The sequence below is a fragment of the Protopterus annectens genome, chromosome 12.part0 (assembly GCF_019279795.1).
Source record: "Protopterus annectens isolate FY-2018-M chromosome 12.part0, PAN1.0, whole genome shotgun sequence".
Taxonomy (NCBI): domain Eukaryota; kingdom Metazoa; phylum Chordata; order Ceratodontiformes; family Protopteridae; genus Protopterus; species Protopterus annectens.
The window spans coordinates 510205622-510219219 of NC_056746.1; the positions used below are offsets into that span (position 1 = coordinate 510205622).

Sequence of the window (13598 nt, forward strand, 5' to 3'; positions counted from 1 at the left end):
TAGTTACAACACAGGCTGGAAGACAATAAAAAGTTTATTTTTCAAAATGTACTTTTATAATTACACTTAAAATGTTCATAATTTACAGCTTCTAATTGTGCAGCAATTAGCAATAAAAAATAGTTCTTAAAGTTCTTAATGTCCATTTCCAGTTTACATCATACATGATGCACTTTACCTGAACAGTGCATTACCCTACAAAAAAAACATGATGCATTAATACATTATGTACAGATTACATACATATATATATATATATATATATATATATATATATATATATATATATATATCACACACACACACACACACACACACACACACACACACATACATATATGCATTGCATGTGTGTATTATATAATGGGTCTACTTCAAATCATTGAAGTTTCAGAACATCAATCATCATATGGTCGAAGACCAGATGATCGAAGTTCTGAAACATCGAATGTCCTGAATGGAGATTAACGTACAGTGTGGAATGGGAAATTTACCAGTTTACTCAGTGTAGTGTGATCTTGGAGTTGGTATATTTAAGTAGCAGAGGGTGTGGGAGGTACAGGTGGGCTTGCTCCCCCCTGTAAAAACATAAAAGATTTTTGTTTTATTTATTTATTTATTTTTAATTTCCTGTTTGGTTTTTCAGAACCTTGATCCTATGGTCTTTGACCATATGACGTTTGATGTCCTGAAACTTTGATGATTTGAAGTAGACATACACACACACACACACACACACACACACACACACACACACACACACACACACACACACACACACACACACACACAAAGTCATTAAGTCTAAAAAACACCACTTGGTTTCCAGGAAGATCTCAATCCAAAGACAATATGTCTGTTTTATGCTTAGTTTTATTGCTGGAGGCTGGAATATCAATAGTCTAGTTTCTTCATCTCATCCACATACCAGTCTGGCAGAAAAGTGAACTCAGAATTTCTATGAACTGTGTACGAAACATCCTTCCGTGGCTCCCAGGAGAAAAGATGGACCAACCTAGCAACAAAAATTGAATGAAAAGAGTGAGAAATTAGAGCATTTTTTGCAATGTAATCTAGCCCTTCCACATACAATTTCCTGTCAGATCCACTCAGGAACAAATCAGTATTCAAAAAACGTAATGAGCTCTTTTTATATGGCGTGTATACTATTTCATCAGAACAGGAGGAGACCTGTTTAGGTGTTAGAAAATTGTCACTTTGCCCCTAATAATAGAAGTGCCTGATTTATCTAAAGAGGTCAGTGACACTGTTAATAATACAGAAAGCAATTCAGGGACTACGGTGACAGGGCACAGAGCTACTACTGCACAACCTAGTTAGGTTAGAAGACAAGTTACACTTTAAAACAGTCAAAAATTATGTCAGTAGCAGTTGGGCATTTCAGATTTGGAGAAAAGACAATGACTGACGGCTGAAGAACAATGGCCCAAGTACTGTAAGTGTACCTTATGACAAAGACGTGCAGTTTATATCAGACAGCTGAATATTACATGGCAGAAATGAAAGTTCAGGAGAAAGGTCTCTTTTCCTTTTAGAAGGTGTCGCCTGACTACCCCTGATATGGGTGATAAGATCCTACGCCATTTTAAGCATTTGAGCTTGGGGTGGTGGAGCACGAGTAAAATGTTGGCTAGAGGTAGTTTTCCTAGGAGTGGCCTTGCTTCTAGGCCTAAGAGTATACATCGGTCTGAGAGAAACAGTAGTCGGAGAAGACATTATTTGTATAGATGCGGTAGTGCAAAAACCTCCTTGGAAGCCAGTGCCTGCGTATCAACTCCGGACACAACCAAGGCAGAGACAACCAAAGGCTTGGAAGAAGGAGATTTCTGCGGCATACAGGACTCCAAAAGGGTCTCAGTAGAGGCCTGCAAAGGTATCGAATTAGGCATCAGGGGCAGCGAAGGTGCCTTACTAAATTCTGGAGAACTGACAACCTGCTTAGCAGTAGAGTCATCAGAAGGATAAGCCTTGTGTGGTCTGTCTCTATCTTTATCCTTACTTTTTTTGGAATGTCTACAGATGGTTGGCAGATGGATGCTATTTTGGAATGCAAAGACTGAAGACGAAAATACCTGGCTACAATAAGAACTCTATGATGAATGGTTCTTGCACTGAAGAGGGCACAGAACCGGCAATGGGGGAGGTTGTGGTCTGGGCCTAAACAAGTGACGCAGTATGAATGGAAGTCTCGGTGTGGTATTTGCTTTCTGCAGGCGAGACAACTGTTAACTTTTTCGGCCATCGGTTAGTGCAAGAAAAAAGGATTCTCAACGGCGTACTTAGCTTTAGACGTTTTCAGCTGTAATTCAAACTCTGGTAGCGACCGACCGGCACACTTGTGAACTGCTTCTGCTATGGGCTCCACCGCAAGAAAGACTAATGTAATGGCATTGGCTGCCTTCTTTTATAGCACTGACGACCTGACGTCAGGCAGCAAGCGACAGCAACTGACGCAGAAAAACACTGACTCTGGAATTCAGGCCGGCCGAGGGCTACCACAGCAGGGATAATCCACAAGTGATGACTGCAACACTGAAACATGAAGAACATCAGTTGTTCCCATAATAAGTGTCCAGGCTGTACTTTAAATATGTAAACTAGTGCTTGCTTTAATGTAATTTGGTAGTTTATTTCATGCATCAGTTACTTTCTCGGAGAACCAATTAGTGCACTTCTCATTCCCATAGAATCTTCTACATATGTTGTCTGATGACTTTTTGATATCTCCAAATATTCTCAGAAGTAGCTGTCTCTAAATGCCCTATACACCTGAATAAGGTCTCCTCTTAAATATTTATACAAGACAATGAAAATATGTATTTTAGTCCTTCTTAATAACTTTTCACATCCATGGATTCCATTGGTATGTTTCCGCTGTACTCTTTCCAGTTTATGCATGCTTGATTTCTTATCAGGTTTCCATACTTTTACTCCACACTCAAGTTTGGGTCTAATATAACTAGTAAACAATCACTCCTTGTTTGTGATTTCCTAGACTTTATTAGAAAAACTCAAAAGCTGGGTCTACCCATATACCCAGGTCCTTAAATGAATCTATAATTTCAATCACTGTGTGCTACATAAAGTATTCACCTTTCAATTTATGTCTCCCAAATCTCGTGTTTAGTTTTTGATGTATTTATCAGCACATTATTTTCCTGTCCCCATATGGTCAGTTTAGTCAAGCTCTTTTGCAGACATGCCCTAGCTGCAACACATGTAATCCGTTACCCATTTTCAAGTCAACTGCATACATACTGTAGAACACCTCAGGAAAAAATACTAATCTGAAAGATACAATCTAAACAAATACGGGCCTAGGATAGAGCCCCATGGAACACCCTGATTGTAACCTTGAATTTCATCTGTCCAGTTGCTGTATGATACTTGCCATGTCCTATTTGTAAGCCATGCAGCTATCCATCTTAACAAGAGTACATGAACACCTAGTTGTTCTAACTTTTGATAAATGTTTTGATTATGACCCTATCTGCTGAAGTTAAATCTATATAAATTACATCATTCATACCTGTTATTATATTGTTATAGAACATAATGTTACAGGTGGTAATAGATCTATTTTCAACATATGTGTGCTGACATCTGGTTTAAAGTACCAACCTTTCCAATTCTAACAATAATTTATCCAAATATGAGTAAAACAACATAAAAATATCCAACAAGGATAAAAACTTGTAACAAATATGGAAAGAAATACTCCACTTTTAATAACGAGATATCAAAACGACTTAGTGGTTTCACCAAAAGTTACCATGGACTCATCACACTTTGACAAAGCCATGGCAACTTTTGGCGAAAGCTCTGTCTTTGTGTTGATATCTCGTAATTAAAAGTGGAGTATTTCTTTCTGTAATTTATCCAATATGGCCTTCTCCACTATTCTTCCGCAACATGAAAGTAAAAGTATGGGTCTGTATGACTCTGGGTTTGTCCTACTTCCCTTTTCCATAAAGACAGGTTTAACAAGTGCATATTTCCAATCATGAGGAATCTCTCCATATTTATATGACCTAGTAAATAACACATACAATGGCTGTGTAAGTTTGTGCCAAAGTGTTCTCAGGTCATTATTAATTCTGTTTCCTCCACGTGCTTTGTTTGGATCTGGGTAGCTTAGTTAGTTTTCAATATAATCTAATTTGAATTTCAGTATCTGATGTTACTAGAACAATTTATCACCCTCTTTGTGGATGCAAACTGCTTTGCATAAGATTTTGTAAATATATTTATAATTTGTTGTGTCTGACAATAAATGTTAGAATCTACACACAGTTTATCAATTTGTATGCCTTTATTCCTACCACATCTTATTTCCAATTATGCTCATTATCTTTATATACATTTCCTTCAAATTTTTCTTGATCTTGTCTCACACTATGTTTATTTTGTCCATCCAGCTTGTTTACTTCAGTTTTCAAAGTCGTAGCTTGACCTCTTTTCCATTTCTTATATGTTTTGCCTCTCACCTGAATCAAGTATTTTGTTCTTATGGAAAAAGTACATCTTCCTGACATTGTGTGTCTAGATCCTGATGTTAAATGTTTTTTTTTTTTTTTTTTTTTTAATTTATTTTTTGCATTCAAACAATTTCTCTCTCAAAACTTTCCACATTTCTTCTGCAGTTTTTCCAGTGAATGTATCACTCCAATTAGTTTTACTTAGTGAATGTTTTGCTTCCACATAATCTGTTATTAATCTTCTGTGCATTGGTTTAGATTTCAGTTTGGCAAAATTATCTAGCAAGAAATTAACCTTTATAATGCCATAATTACTGCACATCAATGGTGGTAAAACTTGACAAGAAGTAATAGTAATTTCTTTAGGAACACAAACAATGTCCGGTATGTTCTGTTCCCTGGTAGGTTTTTTTACAATCCGAAGCAACTGTTGTTCCTGAAAATATGTTGTAAATAACTTCCTTACGTACTTAACACTGCTGAATCAGTATTACTCTAGTCTGTTTCTGGTAAATTTAAGTCCTCAGCAACTATTATTCTTCCCTTCTGTGTTTCATGCAAGAAATGTACGACTTCCTCTAGGTCATCAGCACTTGACTTTGATGGTCTATACCTTTCAAAAATAGTTTTATGTTCCAAGGTTGTCTTTACTGTCACAGCTACACAATCTACAATACTAGTGTTATCACTGAACATGTAATAATCACAGATCTCATAACAATCTCTATAATATCTCCACCTGAATTTTTGTTAGAATGTCCGTTAAAGTAAAAAAAATTGTGTGTGCGTGCGTGTATACATTTTATATATATATATATATATATATATATATATATATATATATATATAAATCAGCAATCTTAAGGGAATGTAGCAATTTTTTAAATAAAAAAAAATATTTTAATGGTCCTAGAATTAACAACTATCTGAGATACATCAAATGCTGCTATCTGCGTACTGTTTTTCGACCTAACAAAAATCCTGCCTTGTGTTTGTCAAACATTGCCAAAATATCTGCTGCAAAAAATTTCTTCCATTATCTTTACAAATGCATGCCATCCTGTCTAAACATGTTTGCTCCAAATTATGCTCAGATGCTCTACACATTTCCATTATTTAAAACAAAAACAGGACATTTGTTTCATGTAGTTATTTACCCCCCAAAAAATCTTTCATTCACAATGACCTGACTTTCCTTTCTATATGCGATTTGTAAAAAATAGGTCCTAACATCTTCAAAAGTTATGCCAACTAAGAAGGCTTGCAAGCTCCCTACTAACACAGTCAAGAGTCCTCATGGATGAGCTCATTTGCTCCAATATGAATAAAAACAGATCTATAAAAAGTAATGTCTTTCAGCTTTTCCTGGTTAGGGGTCGCCACAGCAGAACTCTGGTCTGCTAATGATTGGCAGTGGGATTTTTATGGTGCCGAGTTGCCAGCCCGATGCCCAACCTTCAAAGAAGGCACACCCATTCACGCTCGTACCTACCTGCATGTCTTTAACATCACTCGACCATGGAGAGGACATGCAGACTCCACACAGAAAGAGCTCCAGCTGAGAATCAAATGGGAGAACCTCTTGCTGTGACGCGACAACACTAACCGCTGCACCACCGTTGCCCATTAGATTAAATTAAGCCATTCTAATGCCTTTTTCACATCCTCTGTTTTTGCTCCTGGCAATCATAACACTATGCAATGTTTATTTTTTTCTCTGTAAATGTAAATACGAGTTCCTCTAACAACTGAATCGCCAGTTACAAGAATATCTTTTTTGACCACATCTATTCAACTTCTAATTCTGTGATATCTGCTTTAGCAATTGTTACAAAGGAATGATCTTCATCACCATTTGTCTTATTAATCAAACTGTTTTCATTGCTTGTTATATTTCCAAACATATAATTCTCATTTAGCTGGCTTTGTACATATACAGCTTGAGCCATGTTGTCAATGGCTGTCTAAAATAGTGGTAAAAAATAAAACAAATCAAAATAAACGATAAATCAAAATAAATCTTCTCTTACCAGGCAACTGCACAGTCAATCACAAACCAACACATGACTATTTAGAGAGGCTCTGGGTTGTCCTGTTTGCAGTCTGTGAATTTAGAGCTGTCTAGGCCCCTTGGTATGGCTAGAGTATGCGTGCCTAAAACCTATCCCAGTCTGTCAACAAACAGCAAAAATTATAGGTAAAACAACAAATATAAATCAAAGTAAATCTTCTTGTCTACAAGCTATCCCTTTTATTCCTAAAAACATTAAAACAGTGGTAAAATAAAATAAACTACAAATCAAAATAAATCTTCTCTTACCAGGCAAATGCACAATCACAAATCAACACAGGATTGTTTAGATAAGCTCTCAAATGGATGGCCAACACTATCATGAATATTCCTCTGCCATAAAGCTTCAGACTTCACATCTTCACCTACAGCTGCATGTGTTTTCTTAAATATGCTCCATGCAAACCCGAATACCACCAATACACATCTGTCTCCAATCCCCTAGCATCTACCTCACAAATTCACCAGTCCTTTGTAGAGAAATTAAGTTACTGCTGACCTTGTTTCCTTCTGCGTATAATATACTTGACATACCCATTAGATGCCCTCTTACAATCTGTATTATCTTGCACCTTAGCTATTCTTCTGAGATGCCTAACAGCTGTTACACAAACCCTGTCCTTTCTCTTATCTACGGACACAATGAGGTCACTTAAGCACATCATACATGTCATATATATCATGCCATGATACAATTTTGTGACCTTTTCTAAAACCAATCAGCTCTGTCCATGGTCTAACATTTAATACTGCCTTTACAACTGCAAAATATCCCAGTTGAGGATTACAATGTAAAAAAAAACAAAAGCATACACTTTTAATTACTTTCCAGATCTGCTGCTATTTTTTGTGCTGCAGTACAAAGGAGAACAAAAATGACTGCAGAATATCAGTACAATTGTATGCATGTGTATCACAGCACAGTTGCCTCATGAGCAGGAGTACAGGGAGCCCAAGTGGGAATGGATGTCACAGGTACCAAGTACGTCTGCAATCCAAAACAACTGATGGCAAATTCTAAAGCTGTCAGATATGAGAAGCAGATAAGCAGCCTCAACAAAAGTGAAACAGCTGCACAAATCAAACAGTATGGAATTTATACTGTCTGTTTAATTAATAGCGCTCTTTCCATCAGCACGTCAGCACTAAAATATATGATTACATGTAAAAGTATTGATATCTAGTTAAAGACTGCACAAGTTCTAAAAATAGTTTTGCTTGCTCAGAAAGCTCACGGGCAAGTTCAACCAATGAAATGGAGCTGCATATCCCACATGCGCAGATATTAAGTGTGAAGATGCACTGTTCATAAGGAAGCAAACAAGTGGGTAGCATCCATTTCAGAGTTAAATGTGAACCAGTGACAACTGCACAAAAATCAATGGAATAATTTCAATTGTAAACTCATACACCATAAAAACATGAAGTTTTATATTTTCTTGGTTTATGCCACGTTGAGAACATAATATTGGAATAAATAATGAGGAGCAACTTTAGTGCTGAGCTTTGCTTTTTGGTAGATTTCCGTTTTACTCCATGCAATGCTTGGCTCAATGCAACAGCTTGTTTTGCCCCCCCCCCCCCCCCACATACATTTAAATGCAGAGTGGCAAGTCAAAATGAAGCAAAAGTGACATAAAAGAATAGAAAGAATGCTGCTATAAACATTGTTTATACACCTTTTTGATAAATTATGTAAACTATAACTATAACACATAAATATAATGAACATGCAGCATCATTGCACACAAAAAAAGAGACCACGACATGTCAAAATTCACATCATCGACAAAACAGATACCCAAAAAAGCAATAGGTTCAAAAAAGAAAAGAAATTGCTTTTTCGATTAACACATCTTAACCCTATCATACCATTCACACCAGATTTGTGTGAACAGTAGTAATGTTATGGAAATGTTTTTTTTCTAAGGTAACGTGTACTCTTAGGTTAAACTTCACCCTCTCCCCCTCCACCTTAGTAGTATGTGCTAGCTCTATCATTGCCCCTAACTCTAACCATATACCTTACCTTAGAAAAACTCTTTCCATAACACTACCACTACATTAAACAGCTCAGACAGTCACCATGTATGCATGTACATACACAAAACAATTCAGCTACCAGTTACCTAACCCACACACACTTGCACATACTACCACACACTATACAAACCCACTCACCTGTCTCACACAAAATACATTTGTTCACATACACACATACTGCCATTCATACTAACTACACTTCACAATGTTCTGTTGTTCAAAGCAGCAATCCACCAAATGTACTGAAACCATATACACATTTCTTGCATCTGCTTCTAGTGCCTTTGATGAACATGCAGGGCAAAATCAATAAATTATGGTCAACGGAGACTAGGGAGCAGTTACAAAAGTGTGAACAATCACTAAAGGGTGTAGACAAAGAAATATGTACTCACTTTGGATTATCTTCGATCACTACTTTTTTTACAAAGGACAAAAAAGCGTCACAAAAATTCATGCAGACAGCTGGCTTCCATAAATTTCTTTCATTCTACAAAAAAAATATAAATATATATTAGTTTTGGACATCAGAGTAAAATAACCTTTAAGCAATTCATTGACTCCAAACTTCTTAGAGTGTATGTTTCATGTGTCAAATTTTCCATTCCTGCACATAAGTGATCAGCAACATTCATCCCTTGACAAATATTGTCCGAGTCCACTTATGCACTTCCCCAAGTTTAATTTCTGTATTTAGAGCTAATAATTTAGAATGGGAAGTAAACCCTGTCACAATATAATTTACTATATATTTAAGTTGTTCAGTTAACACTGGGAATTCTGGGGAAGTGGAGTTGGGTAGCCAGTTGTGGGATGGATAAAGAAACACTGGGATGCCATTTTGATGAAAAGTTGTCAATGAATTACAACAAATCCTTTTCTGACAAACTTGATAAATCAGAAAATCCCATTAGCATATTTGCCTGTGTTATTCACTCAGGAAGTATAATATAAGGGAAACAGTGGATCAAATACACATTTCTTAATGATGCAAACAGCCTGTACCTTGAACTGGACACACACTAAAATATGCATTAGACACTTACACAAAGTTCTTGATACTGTTATTCTATATATATATATATATATATATATATATATATATATATATATATATATATATATATATATAAAGGAGTCAAAAAAGTCCCATTTCAAAACAGTAGTTCTACAGCATTAAATGTATCAAGAAAGGTATGTACCTACTGTTATGACACGGATTGGCAGTTCCATCTTCTTCACTTTGAGAACTAAGGCCAATAGACTTACACAGCCTGGAAGAAAAACTTCTCAAGCTACCAAACCATTCCCCTTCACTCCTGAGTCTGTGTAGCTCAGGATGACTCTTCTTCAAGTCTCTGTATATCCACACAAAGGTGGAGCATAAACTAATACTACCCAAGAAATATTCTTCTTCTTTCGGCTGCTCCTGTTAGGGGTCGCCACAGCAGATCAACTGTTTCCATTTCTTCCTGTCCTCTGCATCTTGCTCTGTCACACCAACCACCTGCATGTCCTCTCTCACCACATCCATTCCTCTTTTCCTGTTCATAGGTTCATAGGTTTATACTAGGCTATCTGCCCGAAGGCATTTATAAGCCTAGCCCAAATTTTTTGTGGCTTACGCCACCCCTTATATGAAAAAATACTGTGCCCATTAGTTTGTTGTGCCTCTGTCCAGCAGTGACACAGAGATGATTCCCGGGGTAAACCTACGATCTCCCATCCACAGGTCTAGATTTCTCTTGAACAGAGTCAGCGAGGTGCTCTGCCTCACATGGACCGGGATTTTATTCCACAGCATAGGGAGTCTCTGAGTGATAAATCTATCCCTCCAGCACGTCCTATTTATATCCGTGCTAAGGTTTAAGTCGCTTGCTCTAGTGGTTTTGGTGGATTTGGATTTTTGAGGTGGAGCATGTCCATTAATTCGGGTTGGACATGGCCTTGTATGTCAGGCACATGTCACCTCTGAGCAGACGGTATGCGACTGAATAGAGCTGGAGTTTCTTCAATCTGGCAGCATATGACAGATTTTGGAGTCCCTTTATCCTTTTGGTGAGGAACTTTTGGGGTCTCTCCAATTGCTGCAGATGTCGGGTGAGATACATCCCGAATGGGGCATTGTACTCGATCATTGGTCTGATAAGTGAAGAGTACAGGGGAACAATGACCTCACTAGATCTGGATGTGAATCCCTTCATGATCAGGTGGGCAATGTAGAAGGTCTTTCTAACCACTTTAGCAATGTGAGTGTCAAAAGAAAGGCCACTGTCAACCTGGGTCCCCAGGTCCCTGATAACCTCTTCTGTGCTTAGTGGATTGCCACCTATATGGTAGCTTGGGGTTACCTTGTTTTTCCCGAAGGGTATGACTATACATTTTTTGGCGTTTAACTTCTGGCCATGGCTCTGGCACCAGCTATCTGTTTCCGTGAGTCCCTTCTGAAGGATATCCGTGTCCAATGCACTTTCCACTATGGCGCCCGGTTTGCAGTCGTCTGCAAACTTTGTCAGCCAGAGTCCTCCCATGTTGGCCTGTACTTCTGAGAAGTAGATGCCAAACAATAGGGGGCCAAGGACCGAGCCCTGTGGGACACCACTTGTGACCGGCTTGGAGTCTGACACAGCGCCAGCAACTCTAACCCTGTGGGTTCTGTCCTTAAGCCAGTTTGCAACCCATCTTGTGACATATGGGTTTACATTTAAGCTGGTAAGTATTTCTACAATACCCGAGTGGGGTATTGTGTCGAAAGCCTTTGCAAGGTCAAGGTAGGCTGTATGGACTGCCTTTCCCTCATCAATGGCCTTGGTGACTGTTTCGAAGAAGTCGACCAAGTTCAAAAGGCATGATCTTCCCTTGACAAAGCCAAACTGGGTCGGGTCCAATGTCTGCAAGTCCCCTATATCTTTGTTTATGAGCTCCATTATGATCCTCTCCATAGCTTTGCAGACTAGACTTGTTAAGCTTATGGGGCGGTAATTACCAGGGTCCGTAGAGGCGCTGCCTTTGTGGAGTGGGACCACAGTTTCCGTACGCCACTCCTTGGGCACGTATCCTGTGGTAAGGCTGAGATTAAACAGCTGCCTTATGTGCGGGTTTAATTCCTCATTTAGCTCATGTAGCACACAGCCGGGGACACCATCCGGTCCCATTGATGCTGTGTTTTTAGCTTTAGAGAGAGCAGCTTTCACCTGCGCATTTGAGATGTCCGGGAGGCTACACTCGGCTGGGATAGTTATCTCTCCTTTAGGGGGGTGAGGGGGGTGAAGTTTGCACTGAACCTGTCTGCCAGTATGTTGGCAATGTCTGTGGGTTCAGTGATTTTTGTATCATTTTGGACTAATTCTGAGCATATCTGGGAGTTTCCACCCAGGTTCCTAACATAGCTGAAAAAGGCCTTATGATTGTCCTTTGAATCCATGGCAATTTTTCTCTCAAAATTGGCCTTAGTTGATTTTATGAGTGCTCGTAATTTTTTACTAATAATGATCAGGGGTGACTTCCCTTTTATGGATTTTGTTCTATCATGTAATAGCTTTCTCCTCTTATTGTAAAGTTTGTTAATGGCTGGGGTCCACCAGACCGGACGTTTGCCCTTTGTGGAAAGAGTCTTGGTTTTATTTGGGATTGCCTGATCCATGCAGTCCTGGAGGTGTTCATAGAAGGCATTTGTAAGGGCTTCCGCAGCTTGGGTTGTGGTTTCCTCTGGCTCAGGGGCCTTGAAGGATACCACACCAGTCTTGAGTAGTGTGAAGTTTGCTTTAGAGAAGTTCTTCACTATGGTCTTTTGTTTGGGGTGGGGCGGGATGTGGATTTCCAATGAGATTAGTTTATGATCAGATCTCACCAATGAGGGATATACTTCGGTGTGGAGCATTTTGTCCCCATGTTTGTGACAATGAGATCTAGTATATTTTCTCCTCTCGTGGGAACAGTGACTAGCTGTTCCATGGCATTTGAATTTATGAACTCCAGGAACCGTTGGGCTAGAAAGTTAGGGCTTGAGTAATGTTCCCAGTCTATATTCGGGTAGTTGAAGTCACCCAATATGATGGTGTTTGGAGATACATTTATACCCTCCAGTGTCTTCAGGAAGGCTGTGTGGGGTTCCTGAGTTTGAGAGGGTGGCCTGTAGCATGCTACAATTTGTAGAGCAGTTTTGCCTATGGTTAGTTGCACCTGGATGGTTTCCGAAGCTTAGTGCGTTGCCACCAACCTGGTGGTGTGGGTATCCTTTATGAATATGGATACACCCCCTCATTTTGTGGTGTGGTCCGGAACGCATGATATGAGGTAAAACCTAATAGTGCCGGGGTGCTCTCAGGAGCCTTGAACCAGGTTTCAGTTACAGCACAGACATCGATGTTCTCCATACTGAGAAGGGCCTCGAGTGCGTGCATTTTGAGATTTAGACTTCTGGCATTGAGCAGCATTACCCTCAGTTTCTTCCCATTTTTGTTTTCTAGGGTGGTAGGTTTAGAATTTGAGCCTTGCCTAAAAAGGCTCTATGGGGTGGCAAGAGCCTTAGCCAATATCCGGAATCCCAGGGTGACAGGTGCAAGCCGTCCCTTGTGAAGCAGCGTGGCTTGTCAAGCATGTCATCCCAGGCAGACAGACACTGGATCCCCTTTGAATGACACCAGACATTAAGCCAATTGTTAAAGCTGATCATCTTGTCTCTATATTGTGGCATCATTCTTGGTGAAGGAAGGATACTGCTCAGGGTTAGGGTCATACCTGCCTGGGCTACATAATCCGAGAGCTCCTCTATGTCTCTTTTCATGTAGTCCAGGGAGGTGCGTCTCAGGTCGTTCACACCAGCATGGACAATGACTGTGTCAAATTTGTACTTGCCGTGGAGTGACCCGAAGTGCTTGTGTTATGTGGCGGATTCTAGCGCCCGATAGGCAGCTTACTGTGACCCTCTCCTTGTTCAGCCTGGTGAGTGGGACGTCAGTGTGTCTGACTATGGAGTCACCTAT

General features: G+C 39.2%; 1 protein-coding gene across 3 annotated transcripts in view; it reads right to left on the reverse strand.

The window, feature by feature from the left end:
• Positions 1–311: 311 nt before the first annotated feature.
• Positions 312–13598, reverse strand: part of DXO (decapping exoribonuclease) — a 228234-nt gene continuing 214947 nt past the window's right edge. For all 3 annotated transcript variants that reach the window (XM_044089649.1, XM_044089651.1, XM_044089652.1), the window contains exons 6-7: positions 9009–9103; positions 312–1015 (exon numbers count right to left, since the gene is read on the reverse strand). In XM_044089649.1, the coding sequence (XP_043945584.1) occupies positions 895–1015; positions 9009–9103 (216 nt within the window). In that variant the 3' untranslated portion in view covers positions 312–894. The remainder of the gene's footprint in view (positions 1016–9008; positions 9104–13598) is intronic.